The following is a 19,714-nucleotide window of genomic DNA, read 5'->3' on the forward strand; positions in this document are numbered from 1 at the left end:
TCGGCTGTCTAGCCAAAAATGCAGGGCAGGAGAAGTGCAGGGGAACGATCCCCTTCGTGGTTCTCCTGCCCTGCTTTGAATAGGTAGTCGCCTCCAAGTTCAGAGGCGCCACCTATTTGGATAGGATCGCTCCCTAATTTATTAGATTTCTATACTGCCCAATAACCAAAGCTCTTTGGGTGGCTCACAAAAAAGTTTAAAACCATAAAATACAATAACATAATAAAGCATAATATAAAAACCTCAAGCTTTTAAAACAATGGAATAAAACAAAAATTAAAAAACAAAGTAAAAGCCAGCAGCAGTGCAACGATCTAAAAACACATTGACAGTTTTTAAAATTGAAGGACTAAAAACCTGGTAGGATTAAAAAAGAAAAAAGAAAGGTCATCACATGGTGCCAGAAAGACCACAATGTAGGCACCAGGTGAGCTTCTCTGGGGACGGAATTTCATAACTGGGGTGCCACCACTGAAAAGGTCTTCTTAGTAGCCACTCATCTCATTTTGCATAGGCATCTGGAGAAAGTCTTCTGAATATGATCTTTGAGTCTATACAGGTATATATGGGAAGAGACAAGCCTTCGTGTAACCTGGACCCAAGCAGTTTAGGGTTTTAAAGGCTATGTTGGAATTGGATCCTCCTTCCCCTTCACAGTCAACACTACAAAGAGAAAGCTTCAGGCTAGTACAACTTCATTTGCTAGAGACTAGCCTTTCCCCAAATACAGATTCAAGGAAACTCTCAGACTGCCACAGGCTTTAAACAACTAATCTGCAATCTCTAATCAGAGGAGACAGACCGGAGGGTAGTTTAGATGCCAACAGTTTGCCTGTGAACCTCACAGCCAGACTTACTTCACAGTGATGCCCCTCCCTTAGGGTGACTCCTCCTACGTTGACTTCTAAGAGTGGCTGTCCTGGTGGAGCATCTAAACCCTGCCCCTAACTTGTCCCGCTTTGCTTTGTGATGTGCCCTAGCCTCTCAAGTCACGTCCTTCTTCCTCTGGGGAGATTTGAGTTCTCGTGGTAGAGGGAGGAGGCAGCGACTCGGTCTGGGCCATCTGTTTGTCAGGCCTTCGGAGGAATCTCTCCCAGTGTCTTGGGGCTCTAGGGAAGGTCCCTTCCCTGGTCTGTGATCTAGCTCTTCCAACTCTGATTCAGAATTGGAGCTGTCAAGGGGCTTGGATTCATCCCTGATAGGTTAATACCAGCACTTTGATTTGGGCCCAGAAATGGACTGAAAGCCAGTGCAGGTCACAAAGCATTGGTATAATATGATCATATTTGCCAGTCTCTGTCAACTATCTCACTGCCCTATTTTGTAAAAGCTGAAGTTTCTGGACTGTTTTCAAAGACAACGCCATGTATAATGCACTGCAGTAATCCAAGCAAGATATTTCCAGAGCATGAATAACTGTAGCTAGGCTGTCTCTGTTTAGATTGGGTCATAGTTGGTTTATCAGCCTAAGTTGATAAAAGGTGCTCTGTAACACCAAGGCCACCTGTGCCTCCAGTGAGCAACAGAGCACTGTGGAGTGGTCTGCCACCGAATTTTGGCAGCAAAGTAGCAAAAAAAATTGACGGTTCCCTTCAGAGTGCAACCCATGGGGGGTGGCAACCTCCCACAGTTGCCCACCCCTACCTTAGGAGAAGTATAACCCCTTTTGGAACAGGTTGAACATCAGTCAGCCAAGCAGATGAACCACCCGCTAACAGTATCTCCATCTTATGGAGGATTGAGTATGTTTATTGACTCTCATCCAGTCTATTACCATACCCAGGCATTGATTCAGAACAAATCCTGCCTCACCTCAATTTGATGAAAAGAGAGAGCTGGGTGTCATCCACATGTTGGTGACACCTCAGTCTACAGAGGATATTCCTCCAACACCACCTTCTGGAATTAGCCAAACAAGTAGGAACAGAACCACTGCAGTGCAGTACCTCCAACATCCAGCCCAGATATTCTATCCAGAAGGATATTATGTTCAATGGTATTGAAAGCCATCGGGAGATTCTACAGGGTTGCACTGCCCTTGTCTCTCTCTTGGCAAAGAGGGCAACCAAGGCAGTTCCCATTCCAAAACCAGGCTTGAAGCCCAACTGAAATGGACCTAGATAATCACTTTCATTCAAGAATGTCTGCAGTTGGCTGGCAACCACCCAGTCGAGCACTTTGCCCAGGAATGTAATGTTGTTAACGTAGGGCCAGGTTAGGCCTCTTCAGGAGTGGCTCAGTTATTGCCTCCTTTAAAGGGGCTGGGATTACCCCCTCCCTTAAGGCAGAATTTACAACCTCCTGGACTCAGACTGACATGCCCTCCCTATTATTATTTATATATTTGTTAAATGTATATCCCACCTTTCCTCCAAAGAGCCCTCTCCTCTGCATTTTATCCTCACAACAACCCTGTGAGGTAGGTTGGCCCAAAGTCACCCAGTCAGCTTCATGGCCAAGTGGGGGCTAGAACTTGGGTCCCTTGAGTCCTAGTCCAACCCTCTAACCACTACAGCATATTCACTCTCATTATTAGATGTAATAAGCCACAGTGGGCAAGGGTCAAGCACACAAGTGGTCTAACTTGGCCGAGCACCTTATCCATATCTTCAGGCCTCAACTCAGGCTCTGGATACCTGTTGGGACTGGTTAACTGTTGAATCCTAGTTCTGATGGATGTGACCAACTTCATGTTCAAAGTGTTTTGCAAATTTGTCCCAGCATGCTACTAAGGGTTCCATCATATCCCCCCCAGCCCAAATTACAGCAGGTTGCAGACCATTCAGAAAAGCTCTGCTGGGTGACACTCAGAAAATGCAGTGCTGGTGGAAAAGAACTCCTTTTTTACTACTATCACTGCTACAAAGTAGACTCAATAATGAGCTCTTAACTTGTGTTTGCTCATATTCTGCATGACTTTTCTTCCACCTGTGTTCTAGCAGTCTTCCCTCTTGCTTCATTGCCTTCAGCTCAGGTGTACACCAAAGAGCTGCCCGAGCTCTGCTCAGAGGGAGAGGGTGCTGGTTGGGCATGATCATATCAACTGCCCAAGTCATCTTTGCATTCTACAGAGTGACCAGGGCTTTGACTGGAGCATGAGCCATACCAACAGGAAAATCCCCCCAGAGCCGTTTGGAATCCATTAACCTCCGTGGGTAGACAATTTTAACAGGTCCCCCCCACTCTTGCAGAGAGGAAAGGCTGCCAAGAGTTTAAACCTCATTATGTACTGGCCATGCGGGCTGCTACCTTGGGCCTCTCTAGCAATCTGGATAGAGGCGAAGGTATTGTTAAGTGTGCTATTTCTGTTTTTGCCCCCTATGGTCTTGTCCTAACATTGGCCTACACTGCTTCATGGCTGCGAGCACTGTTGTTGGAGGTAGTACTTGCTGCTGTCGCAGTTCTGTGATGGCTAAAAATGGGGGTTGGCTTTAGCAGGAAATGTGCTATACACTGTTGCCACATAGATAAGGGAGTTTAGTCCTTAAATTTACGTTGGCAGGAGGTACAGAAAATGCTTGTCCCAAAGATTTTACAGTTAGTCACAGCTACTGCATCTTGAACAGTGAGAGTATTCTTGGTGCCAACAATCTTGCATTAGATACTCATGTATAGCAACCTACACTTGATGGAAACTCAGTGACTGCTTTTCATTTCAGGTTACGAGGACTATAGTTATGGATATGGATACAGTCAGGATAACTCTGGCAATTATGGGTATGGTATGGCCACTTCAAACTCTTGGGAAATGCCTAATTCAGATACAGACATGAACTTTAACGCATCCACTGGCACCAGTGCTGATGATGTAATACCAAAATTTAACCATCGCTTAGATATGGTATCTCATCTAGAAACTGACACGATGCAAGGAGGACATTATGGCTCAGGTGGAGACAGGTGAGTGTAGAGACAAAGGTGAAAAGGTTCAGTAATAGTTGTAGACCAGGCTAGTTTCTGTTTCTGAAAGGTGTGCTGATCAAATATTGTGCCGTTGCCTGATGGTTGCTCCCTTTGTTCTCTGACTAATAGAATTGCTCTTTGCTTCATATCTACACTCTTGCTTACAGAGAACTGTTGGGGGAACAATAGAACTGGATAAGTTGTATTTCTTCTGTTTGAGCTTTGAAAATAAGGTGCTTGCAAATGACTTAGAGCAAGGAAATACTGTAGTAGATTATTTGTGAATTGTACTGTTCTGAAATAAGAGTGGGTTTTAGGAATGCTGTATAGGTTGTGAAAATAGTGACCTATCCGGAGAGTGCACTACCAAGTCCCATTGTAATTAATGGGAGATGTGTTTAGCTGGTCACCATAGCTTATGTTTCTCTGGATTTGTCCCAGCAAGTGAAACTGAAAAAAAGGGATAAAGAGGGAATTGTGTAGAACCTTACGTGTATCTATCATCCCCAAAAGTCATTGATAAGTCACTTAAGCCATTTTCCATATGCAAGGAAGCACACATTTGGATTGTTGAAGTAAGTAGTGCTTTTTGCTGTTGAACTGAATATATAGTACAGTAAAGATATAAAAAAAATACTAGAAGAAAGAACTGGTTCACATTTAAATCTGAAGTGTAAGGGTTTTAAAAACAACATTGATTCAGACACTTCATACAATACATTTTAGAATGGCTGTATTTACGGCTTTATAGGTTGACAGTAATTGTTTTGTAGGTATATTTCTAGAGGTTAGGTGAAGATTAGTAGGTATAAATAGGATTTATGTATCATTTCTGCTTGGAGACATTTATACTTAAGAAATGTCAAGGGATCACTATATTCAAGCCTGTTTTGCTTAATTTCACTCAACTTAGTGGAATGAAAGCACTGCAGTGCTAAATGAGTTATAACATTCTGTATTGCTTTCCCTTGGTATTGACACTGCTCATATACTAACTTTTAAAAGTAGTTTACAGTATCACAGAGAATTAAAACAAATTAAAGCCCCCTACTTAATAGTTGTCTAACCATATTGTGTCATTTATTAACTTATGTCACTATCATAAAAATAGAAGATACAGGAGACTACAGAAATCCTTATGGGTTTACTTTCTATCACTTTTGTGCATGTAGCATATTCACACTTCGTACTCATTCAAACAACATTTTTTGCCTTGAGAAAGGGAATTGTTGCAGACAGTTGTGCCAACGTTTAGAGAGTCTTTCTGCTTTCAGACTTCAGTTCTCATGTGCTGGAAGAGTTTTGAATTATAAAGTTTAATTTCCTCCACATGGCAGATGCTGATCCAAGTTATCAAGCATGGCTAGAGCTGCAATCCCGTGTACACTTTCAAGTCAGAGAGATTTATTTCTGAGTAAACATGCATCTCTCAAGTTTTAGTTTTGTCATACTAAGAGGAGATGAACCCAGCGTTTACTCGCTTTCTCTTGAATTAAATGTAATGATCCCAGGTGAGCATGGGAGACCAAGTAGCAAGATGCTGTAATGGATTTCTTTCTTAGAAAACATCATAGAAGGCACAGCTACAGCAATGAGGGTTGCAGTGTGCTATTAATTGGCATGGGGATTTTGGGGCTGGTAGATGGGATAATTGAGCATGCCCTGATGCCTTTTAGAATGACATTTCCTGTTCTGAGTTAGCTTTAAAGTCTCCTCCTCAGCCATTGTTTCCTTTCCATGTCCTTGCTTTCAGATCCTTGATAAAAAGCATGACTGTTGATTTGCGCACTTGTGTCCAGTGCTGGTTTGTTAAGTGCAGCATAGCTTTGTTTTGGTCTGCCTCAGCAGTCAAAGCAACATGCTATCCAGAATAATGTGGACTCCAGCCTTTAACTGTGTCATCTCTGTCACAGAGATGTCAACCAGATGCAGACACTTTAACATGACAATGACTGGGTTCGCACGATCACTGCAGCCAAGTCACGACGAGCTGCAGCACCTGTGGGCACCATACTGAATATTCAAGCTGCAGCTTATGTCATCCAAACCCAGGGATCGTGGGTTATGCAATGGTTAATCCATGGCCTGGTTTAGGGTTATACAAGGGTTCTTTAACCCTTGTATAACCCACGGCCTCCTGGTTTGGATGACACAAGAAGTCACAATCGTGGCCCGAATATTCAGAATGGCCACTGTCACATGCCACAACCTACCATGGCTTAAAGAAGCCATGGTGGACTGTTTGATCATGCAAACCGGCCCAGTGTATATAGCTTAAACCTAAAGTTCCTCTGCAGCTTTTGGAATACTCTTATGAAATTGTGCTGGTATGAGGCTGTCTCTTTTATAGAAAAAAAATATTCAAAGTAACTTGTTTGTCTCAGTCGCTCTTTATAGTGGGCATAGAAGATGGGATCGTTAGGTCTACTCACATATTTTTCCTGCACAGAGACAACTGCAGGCAAAATGTCATGTGTGAAGCATCTCTTATTACATAGCTAATAATCACTGCTTGCTTTCTTCTTCAAACAACTTTCTTTTTCCATATTGGAATAATTGTTTGCAGAACTTGTAAAGTTGCACCCAGGAACTTCATCTGTCTAGCATAGCTTAATACCTGAAGAGACTAGTGTGCAAACCAGTAAAAGGCAAAATTTAAGAATTTGTATCAGCCTCCAAATTGAAGGTGTCTTAGTCAATCTGATCAGAATGCTCTGCTCTTTCTGTGATTGACTGAGGCTAAGCAGAATATTTGTTCTTTATAGCTCTTATACTGATTATCTATCCTGTGTCCTTCCCCGCTGGTATATTGCACAAAGTAAAACCTCTCATGCTGAGTTAAAACCCTAGCTGAGCTTTGTTTTGACTTAACTGGATCTAAAACAGTTCGGGGTTTGTTTGTTTTTTAAAAAAGTAACCTGTGTGTACTGCCATTTCTTGGCATACTCTTTCATATGGTGCTTTATATGCTACTGACTAGATTCCTTGCTTGCTGTGCAACTCTTTCAGGTATGATACATATGAGTCCTACGACTCAAGGTCTTCACTGAATGACCGTGATCTGTACAGATCCGGCTACGATTACAGTGAGGCTGAACATGACACCGACAATGCCTATGAGGGCCACTATGACAACTCCTATGGGAGCCGCAGGGACCAGTACCACAACAGAGCACGTGACAACTTTGGCCACCGGGGTCAGAACTGGGCCAGAGACGGGCGAAATAACAGACCCATGGCATCTGCATATTCTGGGCGCATGGGCGGACAATGGAATGAACCGCCAATGCCAATGGGAGGACGGGGCCATGGCCCCAATAGGCCTCCATCCCTTTTCTCCCATAAACTATTTCCTGAATACAACATGTTCCAGGGAATGCGAGGTTTCTCTGGCAACATGCGCTTTGGAGGAGGCGGCATGAAACAACGAATGAGGAGAAACTGGAAAATGTGGGACGCAGATTTTAAAGTAAGTACCTATACAATCTTCTCCCACCTGTTTTCTGTCCCCTTTTAAAGAGCACTGTCCAGCAAGAGACACTGTATAGAACCAAGTGGAAAGTAGTCTGCTTTGTAATTCAAATTGCTTTATTTTGGGAAATGTTCTCTTTCTCTGTCTCTTGGCATTTGCTTGACACATTGTTTTTAAGCTGTTCTTGGAAAGTCACATAGTATCTAGTAAGTTGCCCTAGATTAACCACTGAATTTTAGTCATATCTAGAAAGTGTGATCTGGGATTGGCTGGGAAGTTTTGTATGAAATAGGTCATGTTTTAGGAGAGCATGTCTGTAGCAAATGTTTAATTGAGTGTAGAGAACTTAGAATGTGGTTGAATATGCATTTCTTGTTGGACTGCGCATGTGGTTGAAAATGACCTTGTCTTTCTGTCCATAGAAAAAAAGAATAAAGAATGAACCAACTGCTAATAAGCGGAAACAGGCTAACAGTTCTGATGAGCCTGACAGCAAGACAGCAAAAACTGACGGCTCTGACAACTCAGACTCTGATAATGGTAAGAGCCTGCCACTGAAGTCTCCCTAGTCTGAGAAATAGTCCTGTCTTTCTTTCACTGCATCTTTACTTTGTCAGTGTTAAAACAATATTTTTCACTAAATGTTTTAGTCATTTCGTATTATGCATAGTCATTTGATATGCTGCTCTTTTCAGAGGAGGGACCTGAAGGAGAAGCTGCTGAGAAGGGTTCTAAAAATGTAAGTCTGAATTTAGTCTTACTACAAAGATTTTATACTCCCATTGATGATTAATATAAGAAACAAGGTTGGAAAGGGTTAGCCCTGCAGGGCTAACCCTGTGTAGGGGGAGAACCACATGTTGCTCCCTTTTTCTTTTGGTCAAAGAACAAAGGGAAGAAGCTAGTGTGATTAGGTATGAAGGAATGCTTAAAGGACAAAGCTGTTTCAAGAGGTAGGCACAGGCACGTTCTGGACCTCACACCATAGTAAAAAGTATAATAACTTAAATTGTTGATAATTAGTTATCCTTTTATGCAGAGATAGGCAACGTGGAGCCCATGGGCACCAGTGTGCTCCCAGACACTTTCCTTGGTGCTCACTGAGACACCCTACTCCCCTCAATTTTTATTTTAAAAATATGTGTATATTTTTTTTCTTACTGGCAGCTTCATTGCTTCAAAACAAAATGGGAGCCTCTAGCTGCTGCCATCTTAATTTTCTGTGAATGTCTCTGGGCAGGTCACTTGTCCTTTGTGAGTAGCCATGCCTACCTGTGGCAGCCTTTTTATGGTTGTATCCAGGACAGTTTTTGAAATTTCCAAATGTGGCTACAGGCCTAAAAGGTTGACTATGCCTGCTTTAATGGCTCTCAAAAGATGCTGCCTGAGACAACTGCCTTGCTATGCTTCATGGTAGCTCTGGCTCTGAGAGGATATAACTGGTGTGAGAACTGTTATATTTCCAGTTTATTGAACATATTTAAGGTATGAATCTATAACAAAAAACATTGGCTTACAAAGAATTACTATTTTGATGTATTACATAGTTGGTACTAATTCTTGAAAGACAAATGAATTACATTGTTAAAGAATTAATTAGTAAAGAATTAAAAAGGAAAGGCCCTGGTTTACTGTGGCTCAACAGTACATTTTAATGCTTTGAAGATATTGAAGGAAATACATAAAATAATGGCAATTTTCATTTATTGATTCATCTGATGAAAGGATATTGATGCTGGTAGAGAGGGTGGCATATAACTCCAGAGCTCTTGAACCTAATGTCTGATTTGAGTAATCAGGGAGTAAGAATACAGTGAAGAGTTGCACTGTTATCAGCCAGTTAGAATACGTGGTGAAGGGGAGCACCGACTGAGTGATGGGGGACATTAGTAGCTTTACATTGTACAAGGGTTTGATTGGTATGAAGTGTGGGTTTTTTCACAAAGCAAATGGATCCTTTAAGGTAATGTTGATGGGTGGGGTCAGTAGCCCAGAAAATCATTAGCCACTTGTGTTATTGCTCACTCTAGCCCTGAGCAGAATATTGGGAACAGTGCCACCATAGGACTATGTCTGCATACATCTAAGAGCTCCCTCCCTCTAACGAGAGTAGAGAGTTTGATCTGTGTAGAGCTGAGCACAATCATATTTCAGTCCAATGTTAAATTACATACACTTACTTTATTCCTATGCGTATTTAGAATTAGTGTCAATTCTCAGTTTGTAATTGCAGTTCTTATGATTTTGAAAGGTTTCTTAGAGCTTGAGACTAATAAATTTTGAAGCTTCAATATTGCAAAGCCTTTATAGTGCTCACTGGTGCAGAGTGAACCTCTTCTTAATGATAGCTAAAACATAATCATATAATCACACTCTACTATATTTGTGTACCCAGTAAAATGTAATTTCATGTTATTGTTATGAACAGTTGCTGGTGTTTGTCTGAACCCCAAATCATTGTGGTAGCTAGCAATGCTCCTGGTTACTTGATGTAAAGCTCACTTCCACATGTGCTGTGACCTTGACTGTAATCAAATGCAGCTCTATGCTTCAGTGTCCTTAATTATATTTTAGGAGGGAGAAGGGGAAGGCGGTGAAGATGAAGAAAGAAAAGGTGACTCTGAGAAAGGCGAGTCTGAATGTGCATGTGTTAGGTTACTCATAGCAAGAACTTTGTTTTCTCATGGGTGTGTATGGAATATTAAACTAGATGTCTATTACTGAAGCCAATTTATAAGCCTTGAATAAATACTGAGTCTCTAGTGTTTACATGCTGGTTAGGATCTGACCTAACTACTATTTCCTTAAAAGACATGTATCTTGAGTACTGAGTTAATTAAATTTACCATGATCACAATACTTTTAGGTAGAAAGTTAGCAGACTTGTGGAATTATATTGGTAGAATGGTAACTCTACTAATTTCCTATACTATTTTTTTATTTTTTGAGGTGGGATATAACTGCTTTGAGCTAGCAGTTCCCAGTACCAATGCAGTTCTGTGCCTCCAGCATACACAGCAACATCACTTACAGACAGTGAATTTATTCTGAATTAATAGAATCAAGCCCAAAGTGAATCTTTAATTTGAACTCAGGCTTTGCCCTTTATTCATAACTGTGATAACAGATTCCTAATTAGTATGCAGTACTCTACTTATTTGTGAGGGAAACTCATTTTTTTCTTCCTATATGAAGAATTTGACTACGTCTGCATGTAATGAGAACAAATCATGGGTTAATTAATTAACCCACAGTTTGCCGGGTTGCATGCTGCTGCTTTGAATATGCAACCTCTGATTGGCCTGATGATATGTTGGTTGCTTTGTGGTGTGCAAACTGGGATACTATAGGTTGTTTTTGGCTAAAACCCCCAAAGTTAACCTACGATCTGGCAATAAATAACCCACAGTTTTTCACCCTTATGAGCAAATGGGTCCTATGTTTTGTATAGCTCATACTTGTTTTTCCAACAAACTTTATAATCACTTTAAAGCCTCTGAAAACATTTAAGTTGTGATTATGCTTCCAGCTCCAATTAGACTCCAGGAAGCTGTATCACTGTGTGTGAATTAAACATGTCCTGTTCATGAGATAAGACTGGGAACCTGGGGCACAGTCTCATCTAGGACAATTGACTTCAGTAAGGTCCATAAGTGAGTGTCGTTTAAAAATAGACTTATTTTATTTCATGTAGGAGCTCTGACCATTCAAGAAGAGATCAGTCAAATCAAGCGCAAATTACAGGCTGGTAAGAAAACTCAGGAGAGGCAAAAAAAAAGATACCGTGATCGGATGGTGGAAAGGTAAGCCTTTTCTCCAGAAGACTGGGGGTATACTAGTGGCTAGGTCTTGTTTGGGATAATGTGATGTTTTCTGTTTCAAGTAAAATTGCTTCACTATATTTGTCTTCATATTTAAAATATTACCAACTCTTGACAAACTGGTGAAGGTTGACTTTTTATGTTGTACTTTCAACGGTTTATAAAAGGCAGGGTAATTGAAGAAAGAAAACCATCCTTTAAAAAATAAAATAACCAGTGCCCTTCCAATTCTCTGTATCGCTGCTGAGTTCTTTATTGGAATCCTGTGCAGTTTGGGGGTGTCACCTGTAAGGCTAGAATGAGGAGGCATTTAAGGGTTGGAGGGCTGATGGTCCCAATAGTTCACAAACGATGGTTTGAGGATAGCTAACCTACAAAGAGTAAACTGGGAATAAGACTTCAGATAAAACACACCTAGTATATTGTAGCTCCTCTTATGCTATAGTAAACCATATATCAGTTTGACTACATAAAGTGGAAGTTCGCATCTACCAAAGAAGTAGCAAAACTCTGTATTGAAGCTTTCTGTTTTATTTGATGTGCCTTAACAGGATTCAGTTTGTATGTTCCTTGTGCAAATATCGCACTTTCTATGAGGATGAGATGACCAATCATTTGGAGAGCAAATTTCACAAGGAACACTTTACATTTGTTGGAACCAAGCTGCCCCAACAGACAGCTGACTTCCTTCAGGTGGGTTTTTTCCTTTAAGAGGTTGCCTTGCATTGTCCTTATTTATTTTATTTATTTATTTATTTTATTTCATTTCTATACCGCCCAATAGCCGAAGCTCTCTGGGCGGTTCACAAAAACTAAAACCAAACAACACACAATAAAACAATTTAAAATATATAGAACATTAAAACCACAATATAACAATACAACCACAATAAAACCTAGCAGCAGTACAGGAGTTTAAAATACAGATTTAAAACAGCAAAGATAAAAATTTAGAAAGCTAAAATGCCTGGGAGAATAAAAAGGTCTTCACCTGGCGCCGAAAGGAGTACAATGTAGGCGCCAGGCGAACCTCACTAGGGAGCTCATTCCAGAGCCGGGGTGCCACAACAGAAAAAGCCCTCCTCCTAGTAGCCACCCGCCTCACTTCCTTTGGCAGGGGCTCACGGAGAAGGGCCACTGATGATGATCTTAAGGTCCGGGCAGGCACATATGGGAGGAGGCTCCCTTAAGGCATACAGATGTCCTTAAGGCATACAGAGCTAAACGGGGCTCTGTTTTATAATTCCCAATCCCTCTGTGTCACTGGGTTCTAAAGTATTACTTTGAATGGGCCAAAAAAAGTTTTTGGGGATAAATATTGGAAAAATAGACCAGCATCCATGCCTCAGAATTCTACCCTGCCCTTGTTTGCATTTTTCAGTATACTACAGAGCTACACCATTGCCTTAGCTCAGGGGTCCCGAACCATTTTGGCCCAGAATTTTGAGTGTGTTATGACCGCTCTCACAACATTGCTACGGGGGTGTGGGGGGCTTGCCCATTCCCATAATAGTTGCCATGATGGATATGGCCAGCTGCAAAACACCCATTTTCCAGAATGTAAAGTGGTGAGGCTAAAACAAAAGTAATTTGTCCAAAAACCTAAGTACAAAGCAGAAGTGGGATCTGAGTTCTAAAATACAAAACCACTCTTTTAAACCCAGTTCTCTGTTCCAACACCCATTTCACAGAAGGCAAGTTGATGAAGCTCAGAGACAAATTATTTGGCCTAGAAACTGAGTACAAGGCAGAAGTGGAGTCGGACTCCCAAATGTTAGCTCACATTTTTGCACTCACAAAGCACAGTACAGAAGGCAAACTGGTGGTGCTCAGAGAAACACATACACAGAGGCGACAGACAACCACACCAAAAATCCAGACAAAACACCCACATGCCACCCCCACCCCCCAGTAAATACATCCAGGCAGAATATGTTACCCCAAAAACAAACAAGCTAACACACACCGCACTTTGCCCCTAAAAGGCAAAACATTCACAGCACATCCAAAACACCTCCCCTCTAGCGCCCCAGGATTCTTGTTACCATCCCCAGCTTACTTTTTTTCTGGACGGTTGGGCACACTTCAAAATGTAGCTGGGCTACATCCTACCCACAATTTTTTATTTTCTAAATGCCAGTGACATTCTTGGAAATAAAGGTGGCACTGAAAACCAGCACTTCACTTGCAGCATGTATGCCTTCCAGTTTGTTTATTTTAATTTAAAAAATATAAAAATAATTTTAAAATCAGGAGAGGCAGGGAGCCTGGTGGGCATCAGGGGGCACCAGATTGGGGACCCCAGTCTTACTTCTTCTTCGGAAGAACTGAAACTGATGAAAGGATCTGAGACGTGAAAATACATTGAGCAGGCTGGGGAAAAGGAGGGGAGGGGAGAACTTTGATTGTGGGGTAATCATAGCGTATTCTGTATTTTGCACTTCACCAGCGTCACATTGAGTGTTCATAAGCTTTTCTACAATGCAGGAATATGTTGCTAACAAAACAAAAAAGACAGAAGAACGCCGTAAAGCAATTGAAGATATTAATGCAGTTATACAACAGATCTACAAAGACCAAGATCTTACCCAGGGTATGTATGAGCTTCCCCATGGTGCAGACTTGAAGCTGTCTTCAAAGTTCAGTTATGAAGTGATACATGTTCTAGTTTTTTTGGGTAAAAATGTTTGGTGCTCATGTAGAAATACATAATAGTAAATGCCATACCTTCTCTGTGGGTGAAAAATATTGCCCCAAATTGTCTATGTTACTAGCTGATAAGGGAATTTGATTGCCCTCTTGGGACAGTCTCAGGATTGTATTACTAAATCTTCCTGGATGTATGTGTGCATGAGCAGTCGTGGAATATATTGTAGAATAGGGATTCATTTTCAGAAAGTATTTATTTGGTACAGGTGAGAATCTTTACCCCACTTCCCGTGGGGGATTGAAACCTACTGTCTCACTCTCCTATATTCTTGTCTTGTGTCAATAACTTTCCATTACTAGAATATGTACTATTCTATTCCATCAGTATACTTGCAGCTAGGTTGTGGCTGGTATTGCAGGAAGCTGCTGTATTCCCGGTGTCCTTAGATGGTCAAGTCCTCTGTCTTGAGAAATCTTGGTAGCTATGAGGTAGCGCATATTCTACTACAGACTGTAATACATGGACTTTCTTACCTTTCCTCAGACATAGGTATGGAGCATTTTGTTAAAAAGGTGGAGGCTGCTCACTGTGTTGCCTGTGATCTCTTCATCCCGATGCAGTATGGAATTATCCAGAAACATCTGAAGTCAGTTGATCATAACCACAACCGCAGAGTGAGTGGATTTGCCAAAATGGCTATTGACCAAACCAACACGTTGTCAAGGTTGAATGATCATGAAATGGTTGAATGTTCTAATAGCAAAAGCAGATGCATGCTAAAACAATTGGGTTGTATAATATGCATATTAGTATTCTGATTTTTTTGGTATAAAATATTTTAAAGACAGCTTGCTTAAGAGGCTGTCATACTTCTGTATTTAAAAAATAAATAAATCCCATCTCTCAGTATTACTACGCCCAGGGCAGTAATATAGCCAGTGATGGCAGCCCATCATGTTTGTAGTTCTTTGACTGTTAATGACACTCTAATCTGTTGTCCTGGTGCTGGAGAAGAGTCTTACGAGTCCCCTGGACTGCAAGGAGGTCAAATCAGTCAATCCTAAACGAAATCAACCCTGAGTGCTCATTGGAAGAACAGATACTGGAGCTGAAGCTCAAATATTTTGGCCACCTAATGTGAAGAGAAAACTCTCTGGAAAAGACCCTGATGCTGGGAAAGACTGAAGGCAAAAGGAGAAGGGGACGGCAGAGGATGAGATGGCTAGATAGCATCACTGATGTAATGAGTATGGACTTGAGCACGCTCCGGCAGAGAGCGCAGGACAGGAAGGCCTGGCATGCTATGGTCCATGGGGTCATGAAGAGTCGGACACGACTGAATGACTGAACAACAAATCTGTTGTCCCTTTTGTTTTTGTAAATGTCTGCTACTCTACTTTTGTTTATAATCTAGTCTTCCTTTACGATTCGTTTTTTTTTTAAATTCAGTATGCTGAAGCTAAGAAAGTTTTATTGTCCAATACGTGGTAGGTATGTTTGCTGTAATGGACACTAACTTGTGAAAGGGAAATATATATCTCATAACATATGGTGGACACTTGCAAGGAACTGTGGCTTGTGGTCGCAGCTCAGCATATGTCTCTTCCCTTTCCATTTCCCAGTTTTCACTGAGAGATGTGTGGTGTACTTATCACAAATGGAACTCCCTCATCAAGTATGAATTTGCCCTTAGATGCTTATCTGGTTGGATGCTAACACTGCAGTGTGCTAGGGAATGGGTTCCAGTGGTTGACAGGTCAGAAAGTTAGTTTATTTCCCTTTCAGCTTCCCTCCCTTGCTTTAGATTACATCTTAGTACGACGCAGAAGCATGACTTGAAAGGTTTTTCTCTTCTCCACTGCACTGTCCTTTTCCTAGACACCCAATTGCCCAAACTGACTCAAGTGCCTAATCAAAGAAGACAACACTGAATAGTTCATAAACTAAATTTGTGAAGTTATCTTTATTTTGGAAATGCTCTTGATACCAGCCATTTTCGTGTGTAAGAGAAATAATAACATGTAAATAAATTTTGTACAGACCATGTCTGTTTTGTCTTTTAGGCTATGATGGAACAGTCCAAGAAATCATCATTAGTCGTTGCAAGAAGCATTCTTAACAATAAACTTATCAGCAAAAAATTGGAGCGGTATCTGAAGGTAAACATCCATATCAATCTGCGCCTGTGCTGGGAGTGTGTAACTCCAATCCCTCTGAGGGCCACTCTGACATTTTTACTAACTCAAAGGGGCTATAATAAGATGTTAACTTTGGAAGTGTATTTCTGTTGCATTGGTAACTGTTTTTAATGCCTTTTACATTGAACCCCTTTTTCTTCCTGCTCACCCCTGTAAATCATTGTCTGTGCTTCTGTTGACACTGCCGTCTTCTCTCTAAATCCTCAATTTCTTGTTCACTCCCTTTCTTCCTCTGTATCACACTGCGAGCCCTGTCTTTGTGCTTCCCTATCCACAGGGGTCTCTGCATTCCCATTTCTCAAATTTCTTTTTTCTTCTCTGCGCTATTAAGGTTGCTCTGCACTTCCATCTCTTCGTTACCACATCTTTCCCTACCCCCAGCAATCTCTTCACTCCACAATACTCTATTCTCTTTGGACCCCATTTCTGTGTCCCTCACCTCTCCTTCCATTTCTCTTTGTTTGCTTTGTTTGTGTCCCATTATCTAACCCACTCCCCATAGTCTACTTCTCCTTGCTGAATTTAGTAGTAACTCTCCCAAAAATTCACACCAGTGAAAGGGCCACAGATGTAGGCAGAGTATGTAGCATGGCTGCAACAGGTTGGAAAAACTAGTGCCAATCCACCATACACACTTTAATCCAGGAAGAAGTGAAGCAGTATAGGTATACTGATACAGCCGTTTTCTCCTTCTCACTCCCACGTTTGAAAGGTTTCGGTGTGTTTTAAAACAGGGATGGGGAACCTCCGGCCTGCAGGGGCTTGGGTTCCCTCTGTAAGTCCTGGCCCTGGAGGCTAGTGGGGAGAAGAATCCCCACTATTATCTCCAACTAGTGATTGGAATCCCCTTAGTGCATTGCTTGTCCTCCCAATTGGGAGCGGGAGTGGTGTGCTAAGTGCTTTGCATGCCCCACATCCTCCCCAATGGGGGAAAGCACAAGGCAAGCGAAGCAGCCTCAACCGGGGTGCACTGTGGAAGGACTCCACCTGGTGCCTTGGCCAGGAATGCTTTGGTGCACAAGGACTTTCACCAGTTGTGGAAAGCCTGCACCCACTGAAGCTGGGCCCCTAGCCATGGAGGAGCAAAGCTGCCTCAGTCCCCTTCACTCCTCCATAAGATGGGGACTGAGTCAGCTCAGCTTCCCTTCTTCCCCACATGAGGAATGCAAAGGAGGAGGAAAGCCAGCACCTTGGTGGGCTTCACTATCCCCAGGCTTTCCCTACCTGGGGAAAGCCTGAGTGGAATGAAGCACGCTCTCCAGTGGAATCACCAGCTGGACAACCCCAAACAGTTCCCCATCCATTTTAGAAACTCCTACAAAGGTGTGGGAAAGTATCACAAACCATAGACATCCGGAATTTCTTTAGGGAGCTTCAAATAGAGGGGAACAGACCACAATCAGCCCACAGGCCTTACATCGGGCTATGCTGTTTGAAGGCTTTACAGCCAACAGCAATTTAGAGAGTTTAATCTGAGAGAATGCAGAAATTTGGTTTTCAAATTTAATAGAAAGTCTGTGTCCTTATTTTGCGTGTGTGTCTTTAATAGTACTTCTATTTCTAGTTATCCTACTCACCTTAGCTCCAAAATGAACAGTAATTGGTGTTTAAATTGCAATATACTGAAAAACTCTCAGTAAAATGCCATTATTTTTTTTTTAAGTATGCCACATAACAGAGGTTCTTAATGGAGAGTACATTCTCCTTTTTCACAAAGCCCTATTACAGAACATTGTCAAGCCACTTGTTGGCTGGAATTCCATTGATGCTAAACATGATCAATCTACTTTTACTTGCATCTGAGGCTTTATTATTTCTACTGGTGAAAAAATAGGAATGGGAATTGTCCTGTGTGGTATTGTGGGTGTTTCTCTTCAGGCTTTGTGGCTTAAAGAAGCAAGCAACTTATCTTGGTACAATACTCAAGACCTTATAATTATTTTCATGTGCGGCTGGTCCCATTCCATCAATTTAAACTTCCTTGTAAAGCTATGTATTTGCATAGTGCACAATTGTTTACAATGTGAGGTATTGCTAATGTCTGACAAAAAAGTCTAATACTAGGTGCCCTATGGTTCTGTCTTGTTTTGCAGGGTGAGAATCCCTTCACAGATGATCCTGAAGAGAAAGAGGAACATGAGGAAGGTGAGGCAGGAACAAGCGGGAACATGGAGGAAGGAGAAGGTGAAGGAAACAAGACCGAAGAGAAAACTAAAAGTGGTGACAATCTGGCTGACGAAAATCCAGCTGAAGAAGGTAGTGCAGAAAACAAAGATGATGAAGGAGGAGAAGAACCACCAGGCCAAATGGAAGAGTGGAACTTGAGTGCATCCCAGGAAGCCCTTGCTGCTGAACAGGAGCAAGAACATGAAGATGAAGAAGAAGAAAGAAGAGGAGATGTACCTTCAGAGGAGATGGAACCACCTGATGAGTGAATTTGCAAAGAAAGTTGAAGCATTTTGAGACTCTGCATTAAAACTTTTAAAACCATAACTGTATTTGTGACACTACATGGCACGCAGCTTTTGATTCTCATTGACTACACTTTCACCTAGTTACAGCACTTAAAAGCCTTTATCTGTAAAGTGTTTTTGGAAATAGCTTTTTTTAACCAAATCTTTGTTGTATTAGCTAGGTTTTGTGCAGTACAATTTTTAAGTGGCTTTGTACTAGGAAAAATACCTTTCTTCTTTTTTTCTTTTTGGAGTAAATACTCAAACCCAGACTTTGTTAATCAGCTTGTACTATGCTACAACTTCGGGGGGTAAATGTTCTCTAACATTTACCTTTCCTTTGACTTTGTATATAGTTGAAAATGTTTTTTGTTTCATAGCTAGCCTTGTCTGGAAATGTCAGTAGCAGAATTTTGGGTTTTAAATTCTGCACAATTGGAGTAACCTCCATGCAACTGTAGCATTCTTCTATTCTTTCTTTTTACTTTTAATATACAAAGGTAATACTTGGGGGTCAGCACAATAGTTTTGCAGTGGTTTTATTTAAGAGTGATTGATTCCAGTGGTTGGAGATAAAACATTATATTAGGACTTACCTATGTGTGTGGGTTTCTGGAAGAAGCAGTTAAATGATGGATGTGCAGAAAGCCTCAAAGAGGGATAAATACATCCTGGCCCTTCTTAAAAGGCAATTCAGCATTGCTCCATTTGGGGTTTGTCCTGATGTTGCTTAGGGGATGTAGCTGACCCTGTTTGCCTTAGATTGCTATTCTGTAAAGAAAGGCTATAGGAGCTCATATGAAATCTACTGATGAAGGTGTTACAGAAACATTAAATATTCCCTTCAATGTAGCTCTTCGCAGTTGTCTCATTCTAAATCCTGCTTCATTTTTACTTTAAAAAAGGAAAAAACCTCAAGCAATAATTCTGTAGGATTATTTTAGCTCCCCCCCTCCCAAAAAGTGCTCACAAAACAATAGTGGTACAGCAGCTACTGCTGCTCTTCTTCACTCTCCATTTATTATCCTGTGTTTCTCTTTATGTACATGCTCTATTCTTACAGTGGAAATCAAGCAATGGAACTGGGAAAGATTCATCACTACCTGCTACATCAAACAAGAGAAGGGTGAGTGAAGGAATCATTGCAAACTAGGATATGGAGGTTTTGCTGCCCTGTAACACTTGTGCTGCCTTAAGCTCTTGAGCACTTAGCATCT

At 41.4% G+C, this 19,714-nt stretch overlaps 1 protein-coding gene across 5 annotated transcripts in view; it reads left to right on the forward strand.

Annotated features, from left to right (window-relative positions):
- The window catches only part of AKAP8L (A-kinase anchoring protein 8 like), a 41,729-nt gene extending 22,380 nt beyond the window's left edge, over positions 1-19,349 (forward strand). For 2 of the 5 annotated variants that reach the window (XM_084838422.1, XM_084838420.1), the window contains exons 3-13: positions 3,660-3,900; positions 6,913-7,372; positions 7,798-7,915; positions 8,071-8,114; positions 9,950-10,004; positions 11,070-11,178; positions 11,748-11,889; positions 13,684-13,789; positions 14,390-14,520; positions 15,910-16,005; positions 18,138-19,349. In XM_084838422.1, the coding sequence (XP_084694548.1) occupies positions 3,725-3,900; positions 6,913-7,372; positions 7,798-7,915; positions 8,071-8,114; positions 9,950-10,004; positions 11,070-11,178; positions 11,748-11,889; positions 13,684-13,789; positions 14,390-14,520; positions 15,910-16,005; positions 18,138-18,479 (1,779 nt within the window). In that variant the 5' untranslated portion in view covers positions 3,660-3,724 and the 3' untranslated portion in view covers positions 18,480-19,349. The remainder of the gene's footprint in view (positions 1-3,659; positions 3,901-6,912; positions 7,373-7,797; positions 7,916-8,070; positions 8,115-9,949; positions 10,005-11,069; positions 11,179-11,747; positions 11,890-13,683; positions 13,790-14,389; positions 14,521-15,909; positions 16,006-18,137) is intronic. The other 3 variants (XM_084838421.1, XM_084838423.1, XM_084838424.1) reach the window with 3 other exon arrangements.
- The last annotated feature ends 365 nt before the right edge of the window (positions 19,350-19,714 follow it).

The sequence above is a fragment of the Heloderma suspectum genome, chromosome 2 (genome assembly GCF_057233095.1).
Source record: "Heloderma suspectum isolate Gila_16-S chromosome 2, 16-S_ref, whole genome shotgun sequence".
In the NCBI taxonomy this organism is placed as follows: domain Eukaryota; kingdom Metazoa; phylum Chordata; class Lepidosauria; order Squamata; family Helodermatidae; genus Heloderma; species Heloderma suspectum.